The sequence below is a fragment of the Nuphar pumila genome, chromosome 12 (genome assembly GCF_984573655.1).
Source record: "Nuphar pumila chromosome 12, dmNupPumi1.hap1.1, whole genome shotgun sequence".
Classification (NCBI taxonomy): domain Eukaryota; kingdom Viridiplantae; phylum Streptophyta; class Magnoliopsida; order Nymphaeales; family Nymphaeaceae; genus Nuphar; species Nuphar pumila.
This window is the reverse complement of record NC_143260.1, coordinates 21,930,639-21,957,906: the sequence shown is the minus strand read 5'-3', so window position 1 is coordinate 21,957,906 and position 27,268 is coordinate 21,930,639. Positions and strand designations below refer to the sequence as shown.

General features: G+C 37.5%; 1 protein-coding gene across 1 annotated transcript in view; it reads right to left on the bottom strand.

Moving 5' to 3' along the window:
- LOC149820275 (uncharacterized) overlaps positions 1-25,978 on the bottom strand; it is a 66,554-nt gene extending 40,576 nt beyond the window's left edge. The window contains exons 1-3 of the mRNA XM_089981775.1: positions 25,942-25,978; positions 10,891-11,176; positions 6,603-6,814 (exon numbers count right to left, since the gene is read on the bottom strand). Coding sequence (XP_089837901.1) covers positions 6,603-6,814; positions 10,891-11,176; positions 25,942-25,978 — 535 coding nt within the window. The remainder of the gene's footprint in view (positions 1-6,602; positions 6,815-10,890; positions 11,177-25,941) is intronic.
- Between the last annotated feature and the right edge of the window lie 1,290 nt (positions 25,979-27,268).

Here is a 27,268-nt window from a genome sequence, read left to right as displayed (position 1 = left end):
TCAACACTTCCCCATTTCAGAAGAGTACCTGCATCATGAGCATGATATCTTTTTTACAATCTTTCCAACAATAATGAAGAAACAAAATAGGAATCCATCTGGACCTGGTGATTTGCCTGATGCTATAGACCAAGTTACCTTGTTGATGGCATAGACCAAGTTACCTTTCACTAAAAGGAGCCTCCAAGGTCACTGAACTTTATCCAATATCTTCATGTAAATCTAAGTTCTCATTCTTGGAAAATAATAGGGTAAACAATCTTCTGAAGAATTTTGTAGCTGTCTCTGAACACCATAAATCATCTCCCCCATTTTTTAAGGATTTAATTCTACGGGATGAGGCTGACAACTGGAAAAACCTTTTGTTTTTGTCACATTGTTCAACCAGAATTTTTACTCTGTTTCCATTTACTTTCATCCCATGACCTTAACTCTACCATTTTTGTACTTGGTGCATTTGGAAAGTCCTAAATGATATGAAGTGGTTCCCAAGATAGTTGGACTTGGGGCCCTAAGGGATGGAAAGTGACACTTAAGAGAATGTCCATTTAAGTTTTCATTGTTCGTGTTCAATTCAGTGTTTTGGGAGTTCTGCAAACTTTTCTGGCTCCTTACCGTGATCAAAGAATGTTTTGCACCACTCTTGCAGAGATTTCTGTGTTCATGGTATTTAAAAGACATCATTTATGAGATTGATGAATAAACTCTTCAAAGTCATCAATGCTTTGCTTGTGGCCTTGATGAACCATGACCCTAACTCCAATATTGTTGGGAAAGCATGAATGTTTTATAGTGTTGTTCAGCGTGTTGTGCTACCTGTTGGTTCAGATTCTTAAGGGAAAACCATTTCTTTTACAAAGTAAAACACCTCCCTCAGCTGATAAATTGAGCGATTCTGGCAGGCCTGTCCAACAGATGTAATCAAGCAGTATAGACATGGATATTCTCATCCAAAACTTGCTCCAAGCTATGTTGAGTTAGAGGCCTTTTCTAATACCGAGATGGTCTGTTCACCTAAAACTGTAATTCATATTTGGGTGAGTCTTCAGCTGGGTTAGGTATGCGAATGTGCAGTTCAGTATTCAAGTGTCACTGCTTTGTTCGTTCCATTTACATGGGACCTACTAGTTGTTGCTTGTTCTAGACTTCTTAATGTCTCCACACGAGTTGCAATATTTGCTCCGTCTAGGTATTAGCCAAAAATAACAAGTTAAGAACCCTCTCTAACTTTTCTTTTTTGTTTTGCATTTCTGCATTTAAAAAATTAGGAAAATTTTACCAAGTCAAAATTTTATTTTGACTTACCTATGAATGACTTCTTGTAATGAATATTCTTCCAATGGTTATAAGGAAATAAGATACTTTTGCTGGCCTGGTTTATCAACGCCTTGCTTCCTCTCTTGATGCCTTTTTGCTATTAACCGTGTGAAGTTTATGTCTAGGTGGTGTGCATTGTAGGTATATACAATTCAGAAATGTGGGGGACAAACGACCCTTGATGGTAAACGCCACAGAACTGGGAGCGGGGGTGACATTCTGTGGTACATCCTAAGATCACGTGTATCTTTTTCATACATAAAAGGCTTGGTAGTTGGTAACTAAAAGTTCCCTGGATCCTTAAAAACAATTGTTCTTATTTTGGTCTCCTTGGAGAGAGAGAGGTCATTTGAGATCTGTTCTTATTTTGCAGAGGCAACGTAGACAACAAGATCTGCAGATCACCAAGCTTCCCAAGGAACCTGTACAGCAGAAAATACCACCACAATTATCTGACAGTCACTAGTGAATATTTGGAGAATTCATCAAGCACTGGGGAAGTGCAAGAGGAACTATCTAAACATGATTCACCACAGACACGTGTCTCTGTTTGGCACCGGGTACGTGTGTGTGTGTAAGTTACAGCGACTTGGTTGAGGATGATACAGAAGGAGAGATTACCAAGTGAAGTAATTCAGTAGAAGCCCATGAGCTGCTCTTAGTACTAGGGTGCCTTTCTCCGGCCAAGTTTCCACAAGCTGCAGAATCAAGAGAAGTCTTTTTTTTTCTTGGATTTTTTGGGTACCAGCAGAAAGTTAGGAAAGGAAATATGGAAATTGAGAATGGGAAATGCATGACAAGAAATTCAGTCTTATATTTTCAACATGCCTACCTTTGGATGGATAATTATTGTGCATTTTTGTTCCAAGAAGCAAAAAATGATGTTTAAGCACTTTGGCTTTCAAGGGTCCTTTATTTTTTGTAAATATCTAGTCTTTCTATAAATCAAGAAGCCCATATTGAATGTATAATCCAGGAATTCTGTTTTCTGGTTGAATGGAAGCTTCAACTATTTGGTCTCAATTAAGGGTTGAGACGGATTGGATGCAGGATGGTTCATGCCAGATCTCAATCTGAATATGAAATTCAAACCGTAGATCTGAATTGGGATCTAAACCGTGTTCGGTGATGTAAGGTTGGATCTAGATCCAAAATATGTGGTAATACAGGATCCTATGAAAAAGGATTAAGTAGAAGCTTGTTTCATAGGAAAAAAAGTACAAGTGGATTGGAATTTGATTTGAATCTGAATTAGATTTGGCTTAAATTGCTAATTTAATCTTTTCTGAATCCAAAAATAATCCGATTAACAAATTTGAATTAAATTTGAACACATTAAGGTCTTATTTTAAAGATCTGAATTTGAAAATAATGTTGGATTCCTATCAGATGTTCGCCTGTATCCGGTCTGTTTGCACCCCTACTCTCAATCCCAGTGTTGGCATTTTTGCAAGCTGAGACTTTTTGTGTCCTCTTAAATCCATCGAGCCAGTTAAGCCTCGACCTTGACCGAGTCTCAGTTCATGATGTTTTCCAGGCAAATGGCCTGCAGTAAACAGACCAAGATAGTGAACCAGTAGGACCTGCATATCAGGTCAGCCTGGTGTTCACCGTGAGGGGACTTTGCGTCATGGGATGAAGGCCGCCTAGATGCCGGAATTCAGAGAGGGGATATCGGCTAAGTGGGGCACACTCATCCGCACATTCAAATGCTTCCTAAGGGATGTTTGGATTGGTGGAATCGTGGGGAACTGGAATCCAAGGTGCAATTGAAATCCCTTTCCACTCCTGAGAATACAATTCTTAGGGCGTGTTTGCATGACAACAGAAAAGGAGGGCTTTCTGCGGAAACACAGCATCGCATGCGTTTCCAATGAGGCTCACCATGGCAAGCAAATGAGGGGGCCTTATTCCCTGCGAAAAGAGGCCCTCAAAGTCAATGCAGCACCTCATATGAAGAAGAGATTGCCTATTCGTGTTTCGAACTTGCGTCCTGTCTCTTCTCTGTCTCTGTGATGTAGGGGGTGGCCCACCTATTGCCTCAAAGTTAGCAACCCGAGATTTTTACAATTTGGAATTCCTTAGGTCAAGATCCTGGTTAATGAAATCATTAAAAAAAAAACAAAAAGCCATGGCCAAGTGTTTTGTTGCTTTTATTGGTCTTCTTTTTTTTTTTTGGGGGGGGGGGGTGTGTGGGGGGAGATGGGATCAGAGCATGCTCTGACGGTATTCTGTCAGAGCACCTCTTGATGCCGTTGGATGGGCCCCACTATTTTTTCGGATGGACGGCATCAGAATGGTTTAAAATGAACGGCTCACAATGAGCGTATCGACTGTTTTGATGGTATCTTTCATTTTTAAGATAACATCCAAGGCACCTCTTACGGTAACAGGTGCCAATGGTGTGATCAACTCTCAATCTTTGCTTAGGAAGAGAGATCACCTAGGGTACACTTAGGGTACATTTGGTTCTATCATTCACTTCTTCTCTCATTGTTTTTTTTTTTTTTTTGCAAAAGCAAGCAAAAAGTACCTTCGTGAGAAAGTGAAACTCATTTGCCTTTGCAAATGAGAGTTGTTTTAGAAAGCGAATCTCATTTGTGTGCCAACTCTAATCTCATGAGACCTCAAGAGATTTAAAATGTGAATCTCATTTGCACAATACCCCCATGTTTTGTGGATTTTAGTCTTGATGTAATGGCCTGAAATGGACTCTTGATATCACATTGAGGTGCTGTCAGGTCCATGTCTTGTCAGAGCTTGCTTGGGAAAAACCACAAGTGTCACCGTCCGGAAGGTAAGAACCAAAGTCGGAGCTAGCTCAGGCTCGACATGTTTAAGCTCAGCTCCAACTCATTCTTAAAAAATAAATGAGCCAAGCTTGAACAAAGGTTTAGGCTCAATACATGTAAATGATCCGAGATTGAACAGACATACCAGCTCGGATAAGCTTGGTAAGCCGGATTAAGCTTGGCTCATTCAGTTCATAACATGGGCCCAAGGAGAGGTCTTACCTTAACAGGCAAGTTGTTGGTCACCCTAGGAAGGGGTGTGGGTTAAAATGCCACAAATTTTCTCTTTCAAAGAAGCTTTTTAAACAAATTTCAAAAACTTTGAAAACATTTTTAAATTAAAGGTGTTCAGCTAGAGCCGAACTGAGTTTTGCTCGAGCTTGACTCAAGCCGATCCCAGGCTAAGGTGGTTCAAGCTCTGCTCGAGCCAATCCTCGACAAAGGTTATATGCTTTGTATGTGCCTAGCATTTTCTATGAGCAAAGGACGTGCACATATTCCATAATTACTGTTGGTATATTTCTATCACCAGCTCGGCAAGAGTGGACCTGGAATGTAGAAGGATGGCATCTAGCCATAGTTAGGCAAAGGATAAGAATCAGCAATGATGTATTCATCCTTTTAATAAGAGGATAGTTATGGAGCAAAGCTATGATAGTTCCATTCTTACTGAAGCAAAGATTATGTGGTTTAACAGAACTCTATATTTGTCAACAATTTCTTTGAAATCATCGAAAATACCATTGCTTATGAACAGTCTTTGGATCTCAAAATCTTGTGTCACAGGCATTGATTTGTATTACTTCTGTAACTAAAAAGTTGCATTGCATATTCATTCATCAAGAAGGCAAGGAACTTGGAGTTCAATTACTTGAAATTGAGTTCATTTACTAGGACCCACAACATTGATATGTATTTCTTTAAGCTTCTGGAATTGAAACAAATGAATTAGAGTTCTTTAATCCAAAAAGACACTTTCAATTTCTATGTTAGTTCTTTTTCACTTTCTGAAGATTACTATATATGTTCTCTGTCTTAGTTTTCCTTCTCAAGGACATGTTCATGTTCCCACAATAATATTTCTAGACTGACTTGTATATCCTTCATCTTATTGTAAAAATGAGTATTTTTATGCATTTTTTGCTTTAGAAGTATTCTGAAAATGACACAGGTTATGCTTTAAACATTTAGCTCAGGATAAAAGCAATTCATATGTAAACACAGAAAACCATGGGGTCATAATTAAATTAAACAACCATCCTATTCACATAATAATTGAACAATACAATTTGATTTTAATTTCACAAAAACTTACATAAAAAAATGAGAATCATGATGGATTTATGTATATGTGCTTTTTAATTGAATCCCACAAAAAAAAATTGCTTTTCTATTATAAGAAAAAGAGAGTGACACCATACCAAATCATAGAATATGACTGCTATTCTTTAACATAAAATAGGTGCAGACCAAAAAGAAAAAGAAGACATTACGTTGAATACAATTTTTTTTTTAATGAAAGAAAACCCTATTAAAGACCTTTTCCTTTATTTATAAAGATGAAGTGGGCACGGAGGATCCTATGAAATACTATTGAACAGAAGTCATGAATTTCATAGTTCACAAGTGTTAAGATCTCGACAACATTCCAAGACATACTTGCATATATTTTATGAGGGCATGTTACATTCTTTACATTTTGAAACTTTTTCAGTTTTAGACAGTGAAGAGTTTTCTAAAAGAATAGAACCCAATGATCCGATAAACGGATCAAGATGTTGCCTTTTTTCAAACCACCCATAAGACTATCACCTATATACTGAAGCAGCAAATAACAACTTCTACTATAGGAACACCACCAAGACCAATGGGACTATTCTCAGCTTTGCTATAAACTTTTTAAAATGGAGGAAATGATGTTGATAGGAACATTGATAGGATCTGGAAAGATAAACCTTCTTATTGGTTTCCAGATCAAACGTTAACCTGTTCTGTATCTCTGTTGTTCAGTATGTGTCTGCCTAACCCCAGCTTGCCAATCCAACACAATAAAGGGTAACAAAGAAAACACCTCTACTTGTTAATGTTATGCACAGAATGTGATCATGCAGTCTCATGTTTATGGGTTTCATTAGATCTCTGGCAGATGTCACATTTACAAGTTGTAAGATAATCAGCAGGTAAGAACATAGCATGGGCATTGTTAATGTTAGGCATAGAATATGATGATGCACTCTCATAGTTATGGTTTTGTGAGATCGAGGACATATATATAAGTTGTGGGATAATCAATTAGACTTTCCTAGCAACCTTAGGAAATCTAACATCCTAAAATACTATACTAGACTAGAAAAGAAAATTTCTGCTGCAAGGAAAGCATCCACTGTGTTATCCATACATGGTCACTTGGAGAAATAGAACAAGAATGAGAAATAATTTTATGACACTGAAGTGGCCTTAGAATAAGGGAAACATTTAAGAAAAAAGTCTTACCAAGTGCCTCTATTAGCATCTTTGGCTTAAGTGTCTTCAGCCTCTGCACTGTCTCTGCAAAATGGCCACTACCTTGATCGGGTAAATCATCTCTGTCAACACTAGTTATCACCACATAGTCCAATCCCCATGATGCTATTGCTTCAGCAACATTGGCAGGTTCATCAGGATCAGGAGGAGGTGGTGTCCTTGATGTCTTTACATTACAAAATCTGAAAAGATGTTGGAACTCAGGTTAATTGCACTCTTAGATGTTCAGTACCACCTAAAGTGGTTGAAACCAAGCTAAGGTACAAAACAATACATATGTAAAACCATAATGGTTTCACCAGTATCACACAAAAGTTAAGCATTTGTGATAGCAATTCTCAAGAAAGCCTCTGATTGGCTCCTATATAAAGGAAGTACTAAAATGATGGGGAAAAGCATTCTCAAAGGCTTAGATTAACATAAGCAATAAATGCATAAATTTTTGCTACTATAGTTTCATCGTTGATAGAAAATCAAGATATAAAGATCTCAAAACCAGGGCACACATGATAAAAAAGCAAAGGTGGTGGGGTTGGTTCGCACAATTTGGGAAGTAGAACAGAAGTTTGTAAACTGAGTTATTTCCACACACGGAAGGAATGAATTACAAAAAATTGAGATTTGTCAACATGTCAGGCTTATTGACAGTTTCCTACTTAGAGTGTAAGATTATGATATTAGTGCAACAATATGAAATTTCTTCAAAATTCTAATTGCAACATAGTAGCTAGCATGGAAAAACATATTGTACCACAATTTCAACCCTTCAGCGTGAGAAAATGATAATATTAACTATGAAAACCAAGACATCAACGCCAATTAAAAGAGTGATCGCATAATCAAACAAACAAAGATGGTTTTGAAAATCTCAAAAATATAGTGATATTTTCAATTCTGGTGATATTTTGAAAATATCGGCTGACCTTGTGTTATCATCGCAAAAAATTTTCCCCTCCCTTGCGAGAGAGAAACGAATTCCGCGAGTCAAACTCGACCAAAGTTTTGAAAATTGTTTTGAAAATTTACTCGCCTCCGTTTTGAAAATTTGCGGGAAAATTCCGTGGAATGGGATCCGCCTGTCGATACGAGGTTCAACCGTTCCTGGCGCCTTTACCAGGGGTAATTGAACCAAGGATCAATTATGTGCTTTAACTTGACTCAAATATCTAAATTATGCTCTATTTTTCCTAGAATGCACAGAGAATCAGGCTTGTGCTATGGAATTTTGAAAATAATGCAAGTTTGAGAAAATATGATGTTTGCTTTGGAAAATTGAAATGCATTTAGAAAAGGACTGGAAAATGCTTGAAAATGGAATTCCTGGGAAAATCATTGAATTTTATTGGAAATCAGAAATTTGCATTGGAAAGTGATTTCTCAGGAAAATTTGAACTTTAGAAAATCGATTTTGAAATTTGGAATTGCTTTTCTGAGAAAATAGATTTGAGAATTCTGAGAAAATCAAGAAATTCATTGGAAAATGACTTTTGAAATGGAAAATGAATTCTCAAGAAAACTGGAAAATATGAGAAAATAAATTTCTAAAAAACTTGGGATTTTGAAATTTGAGAATTTGAAAACATAGGAAAATCTTGATTTGAACTTGGGAAATGCTTTGAAATGTCATTTGAAAACTTAGGATTTTGAGAAAATCAGATCCTGAGAAAGACTTGGAAATTCTTGAGAAAATTGAATTTTCTGAAATTGAAATTGGAAAATGAGTTTGAAATAATGCAATTTGAATGATATGAATGAATGAATATGAATTTGAAAAGGGAATTTCATTGAGGAATTGAGAAATCCTTTTAAAGGTTGAAAAATGCAGTGCATTTTTGAAGTTAGCCTAAGTGTGTAGGCTGAATGTGGCTAATATGAAGATCATAAATCTTGGTTTTCTTCGTATTCTGACTATGGCCATAAATACGAATCCCACCGAGTTTATAAACTCCATAAAAGCTTGTGCACGTGCCATTCGTGTAAACCATAGTGAATTTGAAATAATGTGCATGAATGATACATCACATATTGAAATTTGCATAAATTAAACTATATGCAATGCAGCCCTATTCTAAGCAGAAATGTAACTCTTATTCCAAATTATTACATTTGAGATTACATTGAATTGAAATAAAGAAAATAAAATCTAAGTCTTCTTTCTTGAATGTTCCTGCAAAACTAGAAAACAAGGTTAGCACAAAAATGTAGGTTTTTCTGAATTTATCCGAAAATATGGGAAATTATCGGATATTATTCAGATATAAACCCAAATTCATACCCCCTTTGATATAAACATGATGAATAATGAATAAATTTCGAAAATAAACTTGAAAATTCGAAATTGGGGTCAAAATGACCAAAATACCCCTGATGACCTTGAAATCAGGGTTTTCTGAAAGAATTTTTGTAAATTTTGGAAATTTGAAAATCAAATGAAATAAATCAAACATAATATGATGAAATATGATGATATGCATGAAATTTTGGGAGAATTAGAAATTGAAATTTCGAAATTTAGGTCAAAATGACCAAAATACCCCCAATAACAAGACTATGGCCTTGAAACCAGGGTTTTCTGAAATAAATTTTGCAAAATTGAAAAATATGAAATGCAAAGGAGATTAAAATTAACCCTAATATGATTCTACATGCTTATGTACATGATAAAAACCCTAAAATGGCGAAAATATCATAAAATATCGAATTTAACCTGATTTTCGCTTGATTTTCGCTTCTGAATTTAAAGATAAACTAACACATGGAGCAAATGAACTTGGAATTAAACCAAATTTGGCATGGACACCTAAAATAACCCTAAAAATAGAATGGAGCTTGAAAATCTAATTTTTTTGTACTTTTAAATATGAAAATTCAAATAAAAACCCTAAATTTTATGATTTTTGCCTAAAATATTGATTCTAAAGGGGATTTAGGATATCAAATTTCCGTAAAAGTTTCCCAAATTTTATGGGGTGACAGAGGACAGTAAGGCAAGGATTTTTGCCTTTTACAGTTTCTGTTTTTGACCTATGGTCGGAGCTGTACCACTCCGGCAAGTCGGATCGGAATCCGGCGACTCTAGTAAATGAAGGAAACAGATAGGTTTCGGTAGAAAATGTGGGAAAAATGGCAGACAGATGTGAAAATAGCTGAAATTATGGGAAAATGTCCCTGACAAACATAGGAAAATTTAATATTTTGACACCATTGGGATTCGAGTTACGGTTTGGAACAGGGAACACCGTTATCAGACACCTAAATCTCTGAGATTTCTGGACATTGTAATCTGTTAGACAGAAAGGGAAAATCCGGGAAAAATAATGAAACAGATCCAAAAATTCCAAAATTTTGGGAAATGATAGGAAATTATGTTAGGAATAACTTTCATGTTGAAAGTTTTTGCAGACAGGCTACGGATTGAACAGACTCGATGTATTAGGGTATGTCTGTACCCTGTCACAGGAAAATCAAAATTTTCCCAGGGGTCTGGGAAATCCGATTTTTGACAGAGGTCAAAACTTATTGGAAAAAGCTCAAAATTTCCAGATCATTAGTAGATTCAATCATGAATCTACTGTGATTTTTTGAAGAATGATCCGGATCCCACAAAAGGATGAATCCGAAGGTTTTTGTCTGCTAAAGCAGAAATTGAAATTTCTGGATGACAGAAAACCCGATTTAGGGTTTGATTTGCTTGATAGGGTTCCAAAACCCAAATTGCATCAAATTTTCGGCAAGAAAGCAAAGACATAGAACTAAAGTTATCAAAATTTTATTTTGGATTTTTGAATGGAAATATATTCATAAAATGATGACTGGACTCTACCTAAGACTTGAAATTTTGTAGATTCTAAACTAACTATTTGTAAGACTATAGAAAATGAAAGAACATGCATAATAAAATTAAGTTAAATGTAATATTTGAACATGAAATTATATCAAATATGAAAATAAAAAAAAATAAATAAAAACTAATAGGGGTATGACCTACTTTGATATTGGCTATTGAGATGAAAGATCTCATCCATGGAATGGATGAATCATTTCATCTGATGGCTCTTGTTATAAAAGACTATCCTTTCATATCTTTATAAAATTGTAAAAGCTATCTTTCATCAACGTGAATCCAGTTTGGACTGGTTTTCATGTTGATGTCTACAAAGCATCCCTCAAGGATCTCCCTTTTAACGAATTACGAAGGTAAATATTACGCGACCTGTGCAACATAAATATAGAAGATGAAAACAAGGGTCGATCTTACCTTAGAAACCCTGCTGCAATGAAGGTGTTTGACTGGAGATAGGCACCAATATGGATGTTAGTAGACTGCTGCAAGGTGTTGGCTGCAGATTGGTATGGCTTGGAATCAAAGGAAGATGGTGGCGCTGAAGCTGCTGGATCAATGGGCTGAAGGAGGCTGCCTTGACGTTGGTTGATGAAACCGCAGTGATGGAGGGGCGGTACCAGGGCTATAATGGCCGAAATGGAGATGTGTTGGACGTCCTTTGGAGGTACGATCTGGTGGCTGGAACTCGAGGTAGCTGGACCTGTTGGTGATGAAGGCTAGAGTTGCTGCAGAGGTCGAAGGTGGAGCTGTAGTAGTGCTACAGTGAAGATGCTCCTTGGTGGCTGCCGGCTAGAGTGCAGGCTGCTGTGTAGAAGAGGTTGGAAGAGGTGAACCGGCTGGAAGAGGTGAAGGTGCAGCTGCTATTGATGATGATGGAGGTGGCTGTTGAAGCTGCAACAGCCAAGAGAGAAGGAGAGAGCTCAAGGGAGAGAGAGAGAGAGAGAGAGAGAGAGAGAGAGAGAGGCGTGAGATGGGAGAGAGCCGTATGGCTCTTTTCTTCTTCTTTTTTTTTTGTTTTAGAACTTAGGTTTTAATAGGGCCTCTACTTAGGGTTTAATGAAAATGGGAAAGGGGGAGAGAACACTTTACGTGAATGGCTGGGCAAGAGGGAAAAGAAGGGAGGAAGGAAGGGAAGAAGGAAAGAAGGAAGAAGGAAAAGAAGAAAGGAAAGAAAAGGGAAAAAGAAAAGAAAGAAAGAAAAGGAGGGAAAAAGGAAAAGGGAAAGAAAAAAAATGAGAAAATGGAAAGTGGGGCTGGAGGCTTGGGTGACCACCTTGTGGGTCCCACCTCCTCTCTAAAAAAAAATAAAAATAAAAAATAAATAAAAAACAATAAAAACAAAAATAAACAAATAAAAAGAAGCATTTTTTTTTTTAATAAAATAAAAATGCAAATGAATGGGCCATCTCAGAGCGGGTCCAAATTTCAATTTTGAAATTCATTTTGAAGATTAGAGGGGTAAAATAGTCTTTTCAGAAAAATTTCCAGACGAAACGAGCTATTTTTGGCAGTTTTTGAAACGAGCTCGGATTTTGAAGTTCAATACCTCATTGCGAAGCAAATCCAGTATAGAATTTGAAAATTTGATTTTGAAAGAAATCCAGATTGTTTTTCTCGAGAAAATGCTTCCAACCGAAACGAGCTATTTTTGGCAGTTTTTGAAACAAGCTCGGATTTTGAAGTTCAATACCCCATTGCGAAGCAAATCCAATGTAGAATTTGAAAATTTGATTTTGAAAGAAATCCAGATTGTTTTTCTCGAGAAAATGCTTCCAACCGAAACGAGCTATTTTTGGCAGTTTTTGAAACGAGCTCAGATTTTGAAGTTCAATAGCTCATTGCGAAGCAAATCCAGTGTAAAACTTGAAAATTTGATTTTGAAAGAAATTCAGATTATTTTTCTTGAGAAAATATTTCCAAATTTAGACTCCCGGGGTGAAAATGTCAATTTTGGAAACTTGAGGTTTAAAATTGATTTCTGAAAACTTTTAAAACTCAATCTGGATTGAAATTTATAAAGCTGGAGTTCTGGACTTCGAAAATGAAATGAAATGTGATGAAATGTTATGAAATGCTAAGAAATGATATGAAATGATGAGAAATGACATGCGAAATGCAGACCCTGAATGGAGAATTTTAGATGTTAGACCCCGATTGGCAGCTGTACCAGTTTAAAAAGCATTAAAATTGATAAAATTTGCAAAATAGCTCAAGAAATGGTTTTCGGGACTCTACTGGATCAGAGTGACACTGAAAATTGAGGTTCGAGCTGGATTGAACTGAAATGAGCTGGATTGAGCTGAGTTTTAGAGTTTCAGAACTCAAATGAACTGACCAGGCACTGACTCAACTGACCTTTTCGACTGAATTTTCAAGAAAAGCTGCCATTTTTAGAGAAATGGTATGGAATGGTCATTGGAATGAAGTGAATTACGAACCTGAACTGGGTTTGAGCTAAAACAAAGGTCAGTAATACTGAGATGAACTAAAATCAAAGCTTGAACACTAACTTAATTGACTGAACTCAACTCAATTTCAGCTAAAAGAGCTAAAATGGACTAAAATGGGCTCCTAGACACTTGGAAATGGTTTTGAACTGAAACTGGAGTGCTTGAACTTCTGGTGAGCTCAAGTTATACTCTGGGGAGTATGACTGACTATGAATGACGGACTCAGAGACAATTGGCTTGGATTTGATTGAGAAATGAGCTCATTTTTTAAGAAATGATCCCATTTTGGCAGGAATGGTCAGAAATGAAAATGGTTTGTTTATTGTGAGCTCAGATGAGCTTGAGATGATTGATATTTTGACTGACCTGAACTGACCAATGAGCTTGGTTGACTCCGACTGACTGGTGTTCGGGATGGCCTAGGGGTAAAGTGGTAATTTTCCTAATGAAAATGGCTAAAATGGTGATTTTCTGAAACTGACTCGGTGTTTGACTCCTACACTGACCTAACAGGGTTGGCACTGAACAAGGAGGATTGTTTGAGAATGAGTGAGGAAAATTTGGGGTGTTTACAGATGCCCCTCTTTGCTACTAAGCCGGCTTGAAGACGAGCTTAGTGGCAAAGAAAAACACACCAAATTTGGGCTATAAAAATGCCCCAGTTAGAAGGATCTGACTGGATATGAAGAGATTTAGCCCTGATGAAAATGGTAGATATGAAATGGAGAATGAAGAGGAAAGAATTTACTTCAAAAGAAGTGATATTCAGGTTTTGCCCTTAACCTGGATGGGAAATGAAATACCTCATCAAAAGAGGCTCAGGTTTAACCCTTAACCTGATCGGGAAATAAAATACCTCATCAAAGGAGGCTCAGGTTTGTACCCTTATCCTGATCGGGAAATAAAATACCTCATCAAAATGAGGCTCAGGTTTAACCCTTAACCTGACCGGTAAATGAAAATGGTAAGTTGGATGGTGAATAAGACAATTTTCTAGAAGAGGAATAAGGTGACTCTTTCAACAACACGAAAGATGAATTCTCTCGACAACGCGAAAGATGACAAGGCGATCCAAAGGAGCAAGGCGATTCTTTTGTCAACGCAAAAGATGAATTCTTTCGACAACGCGAAAGATGGTAAAGGCGATCCAAAGGAACAAGGCGATCCAAAGGAGTAAGGCGATTCTTTTGACAACGCAAAAGATGAATTCTTTCGACAACGCGAAAGATGGTAAAGGCGATCCAAAGGAACAAGGCGATTCTTTCAACAACGCGAAAGATGACAAGGCGATCCAAAGGAGTAAGGCGATTCTTTTGACAACGCAAAAGATGAATTCTTTCGACAACGCGAAAGATGGGAAAGACGATCCAAAGGAACAAGGCGACTCTTTCAACAACGCGAAAGACGATAAGGCGATCCAAAGGAGTAAGGCGATTCTTTTGACAACGCAAAAGATGAATTCTTTCGACAACGCGAAAGATGGGAAAGGCGATCCAAAGGAACAAGGCGATTCTTTCAACAACGCGAAAGACGATAAGGCGATCCAAAGGAGTAAGGCGATTCTTTTGACAACGCAAAAGATGAATTCTTTCGACAACGCGAAAGATGGGAAAGACGATCCAAAGGAACAAGGCGATTCTTTCAACAACGCGAAAGACGATAAGGCGATCCAAAGGAGTAAGGCGATTCTTTTGACAACGCAAAAGATGAATTCTTTCGACAACGCGAAAGATGGGAAAGGCGATCCAAAGGAACAAGGCGATTCTTTCAACAACGCGAAAGACGATAAGGCGATCCAAAGGAGTAAGGCGATTCTTTTGTCAACGCAAAAGATGAATTCTTTCGACAACGCGAAAGATGGGAAAGGCGATCCAAAGGAACAAGGCGATTCTTTCAACAACGCGAAAGACGATAAGGCGATCCAAAGGAGTAAGGCGATTCTTTTGACAACGCAAAAGATGAATTCTTTCGACAACGCGAAAGATGGGAAAGGCGATCCAAAGGAACAAGGCGATTCTTTCAACAACGCGAAAGACGATAAGGCGATCCAAAGGAGTAAGGCGATTCTTTTGTCAACGCAAAAGATGAATTCTTTCGACAACGCGAAAGATGGGAAAGGCGATCTAAAGGAACAAGGCGATTCTTTCAACAACGCGAAAGACGATAAGGCGATCCAAAGGAGTAAGGCGATTCTTTTGTCAACGCAAAAGATGAATTCTTTCGACAACGCGAAAGATGGGAAAGGCGATCTAAAGGAACAAGGCGATTCTTTCAACAACGCGAAAGATGAATTCTTTCGATAACGCGAAAGATGATAAAGGTTACTCTCTCAAGGAGGTAAAAGGTGATATCAGGATGTGTCAAGATGGACATCGAGTTCTTCACTTCATGTCAAGATAGTAAGAAAATATTGCCAAAATATTAAAAATTATTTGTTGATTCAAAAGGCTTGAAATTGATGTATATTTGTATGAAAATCTTTCCTCTTTTCTACCTGAAGTATTACCTCCGACTGGGCTTAACTCCGTAGAATCAAGATTCGAATTCAAATTGCTTGCAATTGGCTTTCTTTCAAGGAAGCTATCAATTTCCTTGATATGAGCAGAAAAGAGAGTATTCTTGATATTGTGAGAGCAATTGGTGAAAGAATATTGATAATAGAATTTCACAAAATTAAAGAAGATTCTTTGGCAAATTTGGCAGTCTGATATCCTGGGATTCTTTTCTCATGATGATCTTTCTGCCCACTTTTTTTCTTTTTTTAGCAGAATTAGAGCTCTCTTAGGCTTTTGGAGATTTTATTACATCATCCTTCATTTTGGAGATGTCCTGACTTTTCTCTCTCTCTTTTTTTGGAAGGGTACGTCACAAACTCCTTCATCTTGGAGATGTTCCGATCCTTCTTTTCTCTCAGGGATTATATCGACAGTTATTGGCTTATTGGTTGAAAATCTTTTGATGATAGCAGAAATTAAATATCCTTTAGGGTTTGTCGGGAGGCTCATCGCAGTCGCCTTCATCTTGACGATGCTCTGAACTTTCCCTGGAAGGATCCGTCACAAACTCCGTCATCTTGGAGATGATCCAAATCTTCTTTGGCCCCGGGGGTCTACTCGCCTAATTCGCCTTCATCTTGACGACAGTTGAGAGATCCCTTTTGCAGATATTTAATTGCAGCTTAGGTGATTGAGGAGATATAAAGATTGAGTGGATTTTTCTGTATCACCCAGGATATTTTGACTGCTTTATTTTCCAAGAATGATCTTTAAAAATGTGCCATTGACTGCGATCAATACCGATCACTTATGGCTTTGCAACAACATTGAATTTCCTTTGCTGGCCATATCGAGGATTTATTCTTCATCCTTTTGGTCGGCTAATAGAAAGAATTTGAATTTTGAATCCTTTTTCACGAAAGCTTTGACCTTTCAGAAATAATACTGAAGGTATTCTGAGGTAATGTTTTTGTGCAATAAAAATTTTGAAATCAACAAATATTTAATGACAAATTGACAAGATTTTCTTGAAATCCTTTGTGGAAGCGAGTATTTGAAGCACAACGTAACACATCTATGACAAAAATTTTCTTCTCCCTTCCCCAAAGGAGGAGATTCAGACATTGGAAATAGAAATTACTCTTCTCTTCCCTGAAGAGGAGGTGTTTGCAAAACGAACTTTCGAAGAGAAATTAAGCTTTCGTCAAAACTTCCTAACATTAGGCTTCTCTTATGGAAAGGGGGCCGGTAATGATGAGGTCGGTGAATTGGTCATGAAGGAACGAGTCCATCACACTCTCCCTAAAAAGAGGGTCCTTCATGATGAAATGGCCTAGTTTGAAATTGCGGTCACAAGGAAAGCGAGCTTCCGTCGAAGCTCTCCCTGAATTAAGGGTTCCTTGTATGAAATTGGAAATTTGTTTTGCAAACGGTTCACATAGACACGAGTCCCTTCAAACTCTCCCTGAAAAGGGGCTAAGTGAACGAATTGGATAGCATGCGAAAAGAACGAGCTCCCTCGAACTCTCCCTATAAAAAGGGTCTCTTGCAAGAAAAATTTATTGGAATTGGTATTGGATGACCAAAAGGGTCAAATTTTGGAAATTGGAATTTTGAAATTTGATATTTGAAATTGGAAATTGGAAATTGGAAATTGGAAATTGGAAATTTGGAAATTGATTGGCTAAAAAGGTCAAAATTGTGAATTGGTTTACTGAGAATGACATGGGTTCTATAGGGATTCATCCTAAGAACGACATTGGTTCTATTGAGAACGGCATTGGTTTCGCAGGGGTTCGACCTGGGTTCAATAGGGACTCAGCCTAAGAACGACATTGGTTCAATTGAGAACGACATTGGTTCACTAGGAACGACATGGGTTCGATAGGGATTCAGCCTAAGAACGACATTGGTTCAATTAAGAACGACATTGGTTCACTAGGAACAACATGCGTTCGATAGGTATTCAGCCTACGAACGACATTGGTTCATTTGGAACACTATCAGTTCAATGAAGAACGACTATCAGTTCACTTGGAACACTATCAGTTCAATGAAGAACGACTATCAGTTCGCTTGGAACACTATCAGTTCGATGAAGAACGACTATCAGTTCACTTGGAACACTATCAGTTCAATGAAGAACGATTATCAGTTCGCTTGGAACACTATCAGTTCGATGAAGAACGACTATCAGTTCACTTGGAACACTATCAGTTCAATGAAGAATGACTATCAGTTCGCTTGGAACACTATCAGTTCGATGAAGAACGACTATCAGTTCACTTGGAACACTATCAGTTCAATGAAGAACGAGGACTATTATATAGAGTTGGATTGCTTCTAAGAACGGTTTCAGGATTATCCCCTTATCCTGAACGGGGATAGAAATTGGATGACTCGAAGGTCGAAATTGACATAATTAATATTGAACTTGAATTCTGATGAAAGGTCATCGTGAAGACTGCACCTAAGAGATCGAATAACGCGACCAATGTGCAAGACACCAACACGAGTGTTAGATTTTTAAAGGGTACCAGTACGAGCACTGGATTTTGAAAATGTACCAGTACAAGCATTACGTTTTGAAAGATTACCAGTACGAATACTGGGTTTTGGAAGATTACCAGTACGAGCGCTGGATTTTGGGAGATTACCAATACGAGCACTGGATTTTGAGAGATTACCAATACGAGCACTGGATTTAGAAGAATTTACCAGCACGAACCTTGGATTTTGAAAATCTTACCAGCACGAACACTGGATTTTTGAAAATCTTTCCAGCACGAACACTGGATTTTTGAAAATCTTTCCATCACGAACACTGGATTTTTGAGAAATTACTAATTGATTTTGATAGAAGATTTTCAGTCTTCACCCTCACGACGACTTTGACAACTGTCAAGGTCTTAGGATTTATCCCTTAACCTGAAGGGAAAGTTCAGGTTTATCCCTTAACCTGAAAGGGAAAGTTCAGGTTTATCCCTTAACCTGAAGGGGAAATGAATTCGATACATATGGATGCAAATGAATGTGAATGAATGCATGCAAATGCAAATGAATGCAAATGTATGTAAATGAATGCAAATGTATGTAAATGAATGCAAATGGGAGATTTATTTGACCCTGCCTGCATACAGGATGTTTTGAAGACAATTTTCAAAATAATGCCCCAGTATAACTGGGGAGTGAGAAGTTAGATGAAAGGATAAGTAATTGATATTTGAAGAATACTTTCTGACTTTTGATTGATTCAGGAGAGACTCTGAAAAATATCACTTCTCGCAGAAGGACATGGTGCAGAGAAGGAGAAATTGATAATTTTATTGATGCATTGAAGGAAAATGACAAATCAAGGAAAGATAGACTGGATTACATCATCCTTTGAAGGCAAAATGAGAAATGGGAAAATGCTACCATCGTCGGCTTTTTGAGTAATCGAGGAAAGATGGCTAGTCCTTCTTTTTATCTTCAACGAGGATATTCTTATCAATGCAATCTTGAATAATATTCTTGAAGACAAAACAGTGGTCAGTATCATGTCCTACTGCCCGATGGAATTTGCAGAATTGGTCCATGAACCTTCCCATGATCGTGGGAGGATCTGTGGCTCTTGGGAGCTTTACCATTTCTTTGGTCAATATATATTCAAGGATTTCATCGAGAGGTTGCTCAAGAGGAGTAAACTGACGATCGTCACCCCAACCATCCCGTTTTATCTTTTCTTTCTGCTGACTCAATTTTTCATTCTTCTTTGAAGACTTTTCTTTCTAATCTGCATGATTGCTCTTGCTATTTTTTTGGCCACTGCGGCCGACATTGGCAGAGAAGATGAAATTTTCCTTCTTCTTTGAATCTTGATTATTCTTGACAATGGTGATGCCATCATAGACCCCATTCTCTATTCCCATCTCGAGCCACTCGGCCCATTCAGTAAGCTCAATGAAAGATTTGGAAGGTGAGGTGGAGATAAGACCTCTCAAAGGTTGTGAGAAATTGTTTAGAATAATCTGGAGTGCGTGCTCCTCTAAGATGGGATTTCTCATTTTATTGCAAGTGCCCCTCCATCTGCGGATGAAGTTTATGGCTTTCTCATTATCTCTTTGCTTTGTATTATAGAGATGGTTTAGCGTTGGCGGCGCTTTGGTGTTTAAAAGGAATCGTTCAATGAACAGATTGGCCACTTTATCGAATTCCTTCAATTCGATGGGATTGATATGCTCTGAGTACCACTTGGCGGCGGTGCCCTCCAGACTGTGAGGAAAACATCTAAACAAAGCACGATTGTCTCTCTTCAATCGATTGCACTCCGCAAAGAACATAGCCAGGTGAGCCTTGGGATAGCCAGTCCCATCAAATTTGACAAATTTACGGGGGAGATCTTCTAGGCTGTCATCACCATCTAAACCATCATAGAAATCTTCGCTTGTAAAAATCCTTTTGCCCTTGTCGCGGGCTTGCAGATCCTTAACCATTTTGACCATATCTCTGAGTTGTGACTGGTCAGAGTTATTAGCAGACTGATCTTTTAGCTTATTGTCTGACCCCTGCCCCTGTGTCATCTTTTGAAAAGCTTGCTGAGCCTCACACTCTTCATCGGTGCCACCTCCTGATTCTGCTTCATCAGATGTATCCTCATGTTGGATACACTTCTTGGATATCTTCAGTTGTTTCTTCAATGTTCGGCCCTTGATCTTTTTCTTGGTAGGAATCTTGTCGGAACTGGCCCCTGTTTGCTCTGCCATCATCTTATTCATCATCTTTTGAAACATGGCATACATCTGGGGATCAATATCATCATTGGCTTGTTGACTTTGGTTCCTAGCAGATCGTGGAGAATCCATCTCTTGCTCGCTGCTACTGTTAGGGTGCTGAAGTGATACTGTTTTCTTCTTGGATCTGGTTTGAACCATTCCACGATGTTGAAACTCTCTGTAAGACAAATAGGATGATTAGAGTGAGGGAAAATTCTTGAAGGCAATGACTTGGAGAATAGAAGGAAAACAATGGATGAAGATCTAAAACCGGGTTGACAATTTGAAGGATATCCCTTTACCAGGGATGGGATTATTGCTAGGATTGCGACAATTGCACTGTTATTCCATGAGAGGAAATAAACAACTGAGATATACCTTGTTAGCTAGGCGAGGTCGTCAACCATGAAGAAAAAGACATTTTTAAAGGAATATAACAAAGTAATGCATAATTGGTAATGAGCTTCCCTACGAACTTGGGAGGTTATCTGAGAAGGAAGAATTTTTTTCAGGGAAAAGCATTCATCACAAAGGGCATATTGCATGAGAGTTGAGAAAATAACATTATGAAGAAAATGACCTCTAAATATAAGGAAAACTAGTGATTTTATTGATATCTTGGAGGAAGGATGACAAATTTAAAGAAAGCAACTGGAGACTACATTTATTCAGAGAAGCAAAAAGCAGAAATGATGGAAATGAGAAAGCATTGGCATTTGCTGTCTTCATGAATGATCAAGGAAAGGCTCGGTCAGAACGGCCGACTGGTCTTCCTCTTTAATAGGGAGATTCTTGTCAACGCAGTCTTGAACAATATTTTTGAAGACGAAGCATCGCTCAGTATCATGCCCTGTAGCTCGGTGGAATTTGCAGAAGCGATCTTTCCATTTCCCTAGGGCGACCGGAGGATTAGCAATTCTTGGAAGTTTAACCATTCCTTTGCTCAGCATGTATTCAAGGACCTCTTCGAGGGGCTGATCTAGAGGGTTAAATTCGCGATCGTAACCCCAACCGTCATGTTTTGGCTTCTTTTGACTGCTTGCTTTCTGCTGGGATTGAAGGGGTTTGGCTAGGACAGCCGACTGGTCTGCTATTTTGCTTTCCCCTAAAATATTCTTATCAACATGATCCTGAACGATATTCTTGAGGACAAAACAATTTTCTGTATCGTGTCCTATTGCACGGTGAAACTTGCAAAATTGCTCTTTGAATCTGCCCATGATTGATGGAGGATCAACGACTTTTGGTAAATGGACCATGCCTTTTGCAAGCAAATTTTCTAAAATAGTCTCGAGCTTCTGATCCAGAGGGGTGAACTTTCGATCAGCGCTCCAGTCTTTGTGTTTTGGTTTTTCTTTCTCTTTCCCTTTATGCTGGGTACTGAACTGGAGAGGTTGATCATTCCGCTTGGCTGGTTCCTTTCTGGTGCTTGACTTGGGTAGCTCTAATAGCATCTTTGTCATCATTTTTTGAAACATTCTGTACATGACTGGATCAATCTCATCTTCACTTGTCTTGTCCTGCTTCTTGACTGGCCTCGAAGAACTCATCTCTTCGATACTGCTTGGTGTTGTTCTCTTTCCCGACCTTGTTTGAACTGTAGTGAAATGCCAATGCTTTCTGCAGAATAAAGGAATAGTTTAGACTGAAGGATTTTTGGGAAAAATAGAGATGATGAAGGAGATGTCTAAGGACTTGGAAAGAGACAAAAATTCTGAATAGAATTTGGAAGACATATATGAAGAAGAGAAGTTTGACAAGATTTGAACATTTGAAAAATTGCAGGCAGGATCAAAATAAGGTTAGAAATTCGAAGTCCAGAGGAAAGGTAGAAAAAGGAAAATCGCTTGGACTTTTGAGGAAAAATATGAGGTTTTGAAAGTTGTCCAGGGTTTTTGATAAAATTGTTGAAGAAAAATCGATGAAATTTGTAAAAGGAAAATAAAAGAGAATTGAGAAATAAAAGAAGAATGCATTCAATTACATCATGCACAAACAATTATGCACATACAACATTCCCTAAGAAGCTGACTCTAAATGCATCAATTTTGAAAGAGCTTTAGGATCCTAATCCTGACTCTAGGCTCAGATCATCTGTGTCCAACCATGCTATGCCGATATACTCGAACCGAGGCTCGATGTACGTGGCATAAAAATTCATCTCCGGTTCTAGGCTTGTGTTTTCCCAACATCCTTGAGCACCTGCCGATATACGTTGGACTATGGCCCTTGGTACGTGGCAGGGGGGCGTTAGCCCAAATAAGTGGCCCAGTTGTGAGGCTCTGTCCCGAACTATGGTTCTAGAAGAGAGCCCAGCAACGTGAAGACCGGGTAGACATAGGTGGGGTGATTTTTGAAAATATGAGCACATGCAGACAAACAGAGGGCTCTAAGTCCTAAAAAGATAGAATTTTTAAAATTTTTGAAGAAGCAAACATTGTTTTCATACAATTCCTAGATTGAGGAGTGTTGTATTTCAGACCTAAGTCTAAGTGAGCATGAATAATTCTCCTCAATATGGTCCTACCAAACCATGCCTAGTCTATATGCAATCCATGTCAGCTGGGTTCAAGTCTTGGCTCCTAGGTTCACATGATATCAGAAATTAAAAGCTGACAGTTCAAAGAGCATGATTTTGATAATTGAGCTAAGTCAAATCACATAATTGATCAGACGAAGACAGGTCCCATCACGGTCGCCAAACCTGTTATCATCGCAAAAAATTTTCCCCTCCCTTGCGAGAGAGAAACGAATTCCGCGAGTCAAACTCGACCAAAGTTTTGAAAATTGTTTTGAAAATTTACTCGCCTCCGTTTTGAAAATTTGCGGGAAAATTCCGTGGAATGGGATCCGCCTGTCGATACGAGGTTCAACCGTTCCTGGCGCCTTTACCAGGGGTAATTGAACCAAGGATCAATTATGTGCTTTAACTTGACTCAAATATCTAAATTATGCTCTATTTTTCCTAGAATGCACAGAGAATCAGGCTTGTGCTATGGAATTTTGAAAATAATGCAAGTTTGAGAAAATATGATGTTTGCTTTGGAAAATTGAAATGCATTTAGAAAAGGACTGGAAAATGCTTGAAAATGGAATTCCTGGGAAAATCATTGAATTTTATTGGAAATCAGAAATTTGCATTGGAAAGTGATTTCTCAGGAAAATTTGAACTTTAGAAAATCGATTTTGAAATTTGGAATTGCTTTTCTGAGAAAATAGATTTGAGAATTCTGAGAAAATCAAGAAATTCATTGGAAAATGACTTTTGAAATGGAAAATGAATTCTCAAGAAAACTGGAAAATATGAGAAAATAAATTTCTAAAAAACTTGGGATTTTGAAATTTGAGAATTTGAAAACATAGGAAAATCTTGATTTGAACTTGGGAAATGCTTTGAAATGTCATTTGAAAACTTAGGATTTTGAGAAAATCAGATCCTGAGAAAGACTTGGAAATTCTTGAGAAAATTGAATTTTCTGAAATTGAAATTGGAAAATGAGTTTGAAATAATGCAATTTGAATGATATGAATGAATGAATATGAATTTGAAAAGGGAATTTCATTGAGGAATTGAGAAATCCTTTTAAAGGTTGAAAAATGCAGTGCATTTTTGAAGTTAGCCTAAGTGTGTAGGCTGAATGTGGCTAATATGAAGATCATAAATCTTGGTTTTCTTCGTATTCTGACTATGGCCATAAATACGAATCCCACCGAGTTTATAAACTCCATAAAAGCTTGTGCACGTGCCATTCGTGTAAACCATAGTGAATTTGAAATAATGTGCATGAATGATACATCACATATTGAAATTTGCATAAATTAAACTATATGCAATGCAGCCCTATTCTAAGCAGAAATGTAACTCTTATTCCAAATTATTACATTTGAGATTACATTGAATTGAAATAAAGAAAATAAAATCTAAGTCTTCTTTCTTGAATGTTCCTGCAAAACTAGAAAACAAGGTTAGCACAAAAATGTAGGTTTTTCTGAATTTATCCGAAAATATGGGAAATTATCGGATATTATTCAGATATAAACCCAAATTCATACCCCCTTTGATATAAACATGATGAATAATGAATAAATTTCGAAAATAAACTTGAAAATTCGAAATTGGGGTCAAAATGACCAAAATACCCCTGATGACCTTGAAATCAGGGTTTTCTGAAAGAATTTTTGTAAATTTTGGAAATTTGAAAATCAAATGAAATAAATCAAACATAATATGATGAAATATGATGATATGCATGAAATTTTGGGAGAATTAGAAATTGAAATTTCGAAATTTAGGTCAAAATGACCAAAATACCCCCAATAACAAGACTATGGCCTTGAAACCAGGGTTTTCTGAAATAAATTTTGCAAAATTGAAAAATATGAAATGCAAAGGAGATTAAAATTAACCCTAATATGATTCTACATGCTTATGTACATGATAAAAACCCTAAAATGGCGAAAATATCATAAAATATCGAATTTAACCTGATTTTCGCTTGATTTTCGCTTCTGAATTTAAAGATAAACTAACACATGGAGCAAATGAACTTGGAATTAAACCAAATTTGGCATGGACACCTAAAATAACCCTAAAAATAGAATGGAGCTTGAAAATCTAATTTTTTTGTACTTTTAAATATGAAAATTCAAATAAAAACCCTAAATTTTATGATTTTTGCCTAAAATATTGATTCTAAAGGGGATTTAGGATATCAAATTTCCGTAAAAGTTTCCCAAATTTTATGGGGTGACAGAGGACAGTAAGGCAAGGATTTTTGCCTTTTACAGTTTCTGTTTTTGACCTATGGTCGGAGCTGTACCACTCCGGCAAGTCGGATCGGAATCCGGCGACTCTAGTAAATGAAGGAAACAGATAGGTTTCGGTAGAAAATGTGGGAAAAATGGCAGACAGATGTGAAAATAGCTGAAATTATGGGAAAATGTCCCTGACAAACATAGGAAAATTTGATATTTTGACACCATTTGAATTCGAGTTACGGTTTGGAACAGGGAACACCGTTATCAGACACCTAAATCTCTGAGATTTCTGGACATTGTAATCTGTTAGACAGAAAGGGAAAATCCGATAAAAATAATGAAACAGATCCAAAAATTCCAAAATTTTGGGAAATGATAGGAAATTATGTTAGGAATAACTTTCATGTTGAAAGTTTTTGCAGACAGGCTACGGATTGAACAGACTCGATGTATTAGGGTATGTCTGTACCCTGTCACAGGAAAATCAAAATTTTCCCAGGGGTCTGGGAAATCCGATTTTTGACAGAGGTCAAAACTTATTGGAAAAAGCTCAAAATTTCCAGATCATTAGTAGATTCAATCATGAATCTACTGTGATTTTTTGAAGAATGATCCGGATCCCACAAAAGGATGAATCCGAAGGTTTTTGTCTGCTAAAGCAGAAATTGAAATTTCTGGATGACAGAAAACCCGATTTAGGGTTTGATTTGCTTGATAGGGTTCCAAAACCCAAATTGCATCAAATTTTCGGCAAGAAAGCAAAGACATAGAACTAAAGTTATCAAAATTTTCTTTTGGATTTTTGAATGGAAATATATTCATAAAATGATGACTGGACTCTACCTAAGACTTGAAATTTTGTAGATTCTAAACTAACTATTTGTAAGACTATAGAAAATGAAAGAACATGCATAATAAAATTAAGTTAAATGTAATATTTGAACATGAAATTATATCAAATATGAAAATAAAAAAAAATAAATAAAAACTAATAGGGGTATGACCTACTTTGATATTGGCTATTGAGATGAAAGATCTCATCCATGGAATGGATGAATCATTTCATCTGATGGCTCTTGTTATAAAAGACTATCCTTTCATATCTTTATAAAATTGTAAAAGCTATCTTTCATCAACGTGAATCCAGTTTGGACTGGTTTTCATGTTGATGTCTACAAAGCATCCCTCAAGGATCTCCCTTTTAACGAATTACGAAGGTAAATATTACGCGACCTGTGCAACATAAATATAGAAGATGAAAACAAGGGTCGATCTTACCTTAGAAACCCTGCTGCAATGAAGGTGTTTGACTGGAGATAGGCACCAATATGGATGTTAGTAGACTGCTGCAAGGTGTTGGCTGCAGATTGGTATGGCTTGGAATCAAAGGAAGATGGTGGCGCTGAAGCTGCTGGATCAATGGGCTGAAGGAGGCTGCCTTGACGTTGGTTGATGAAACCGCAGTGATGGAGGGGCGGTACCAGGGCTATAATGGCCGAAATGGAGATGTGTTGGACGTCCTTTGGAGGTACGATCTGGTGGCTGGAACTCGAGGTAGCTGGACCTGTTGGTGATGAAGGCTAGAGTTGCTGCAGAGGTCGAAGGTGGAGCTGTAGTAGTGCTACAGTGAAGATGCTCCTTGGTGGCTGCCGGCTAGAGTGCAGGCTGCTGTGTAGAAGAGGTTGGAAGAGGTGAACCGGCTGGAAGAGGTGAAGGTGCAGCTGCTATTGATGATGATGGAGGTGGCTGTTGAAGCTGCAACAGCCAAGAGAGAAGGAGAGAGCTCAAGGGAGAGAGAGAGAGAGAGAGAGAGAGAGAGGCGTGAGATGGGAGAGAGCCGTATGGCTCTTTTCTTCTTCTTTTTTTTTTTTGTTTTAGAACTTAGGTTTTAATAGGGCCTCTACTTAGGGTTTAATGAAAATGGGAAAGGGGGAGAGAACCCTTTACGTGAATGGCTGGGCAAGAGGGAAAAGAAGGGAGGAAGGAAGGGAAGAAGGAAAGAAGGAAGAAGGAAAAGAAGAAAGGAAAGAAAAGGGAAAAAGAAAAGAAAGAAAGAAAAGGAGGGAAAAAGGAAAAGGGAAAGAAAAAAAATGAGAAAATGGAAAGTGGGGCTGGAGGCTTGGGTGACCACCTTGTGGGTCCCACCTCCTCTCTAAAAAAAAATAAAAATAAAAAATAAATAAAAATCAATAAAAACAAAAATAAACAAATAAAAAGAAGCATTTTTTTTTTTAATAAAATAAAAATGCAAATGAATGGGCCATCTCAGAGCGGGTCCAAATTTCAATTTTGAAATTCATTTTGAAGATTAGAGGGGTAAAATAGTCTTTTCAGA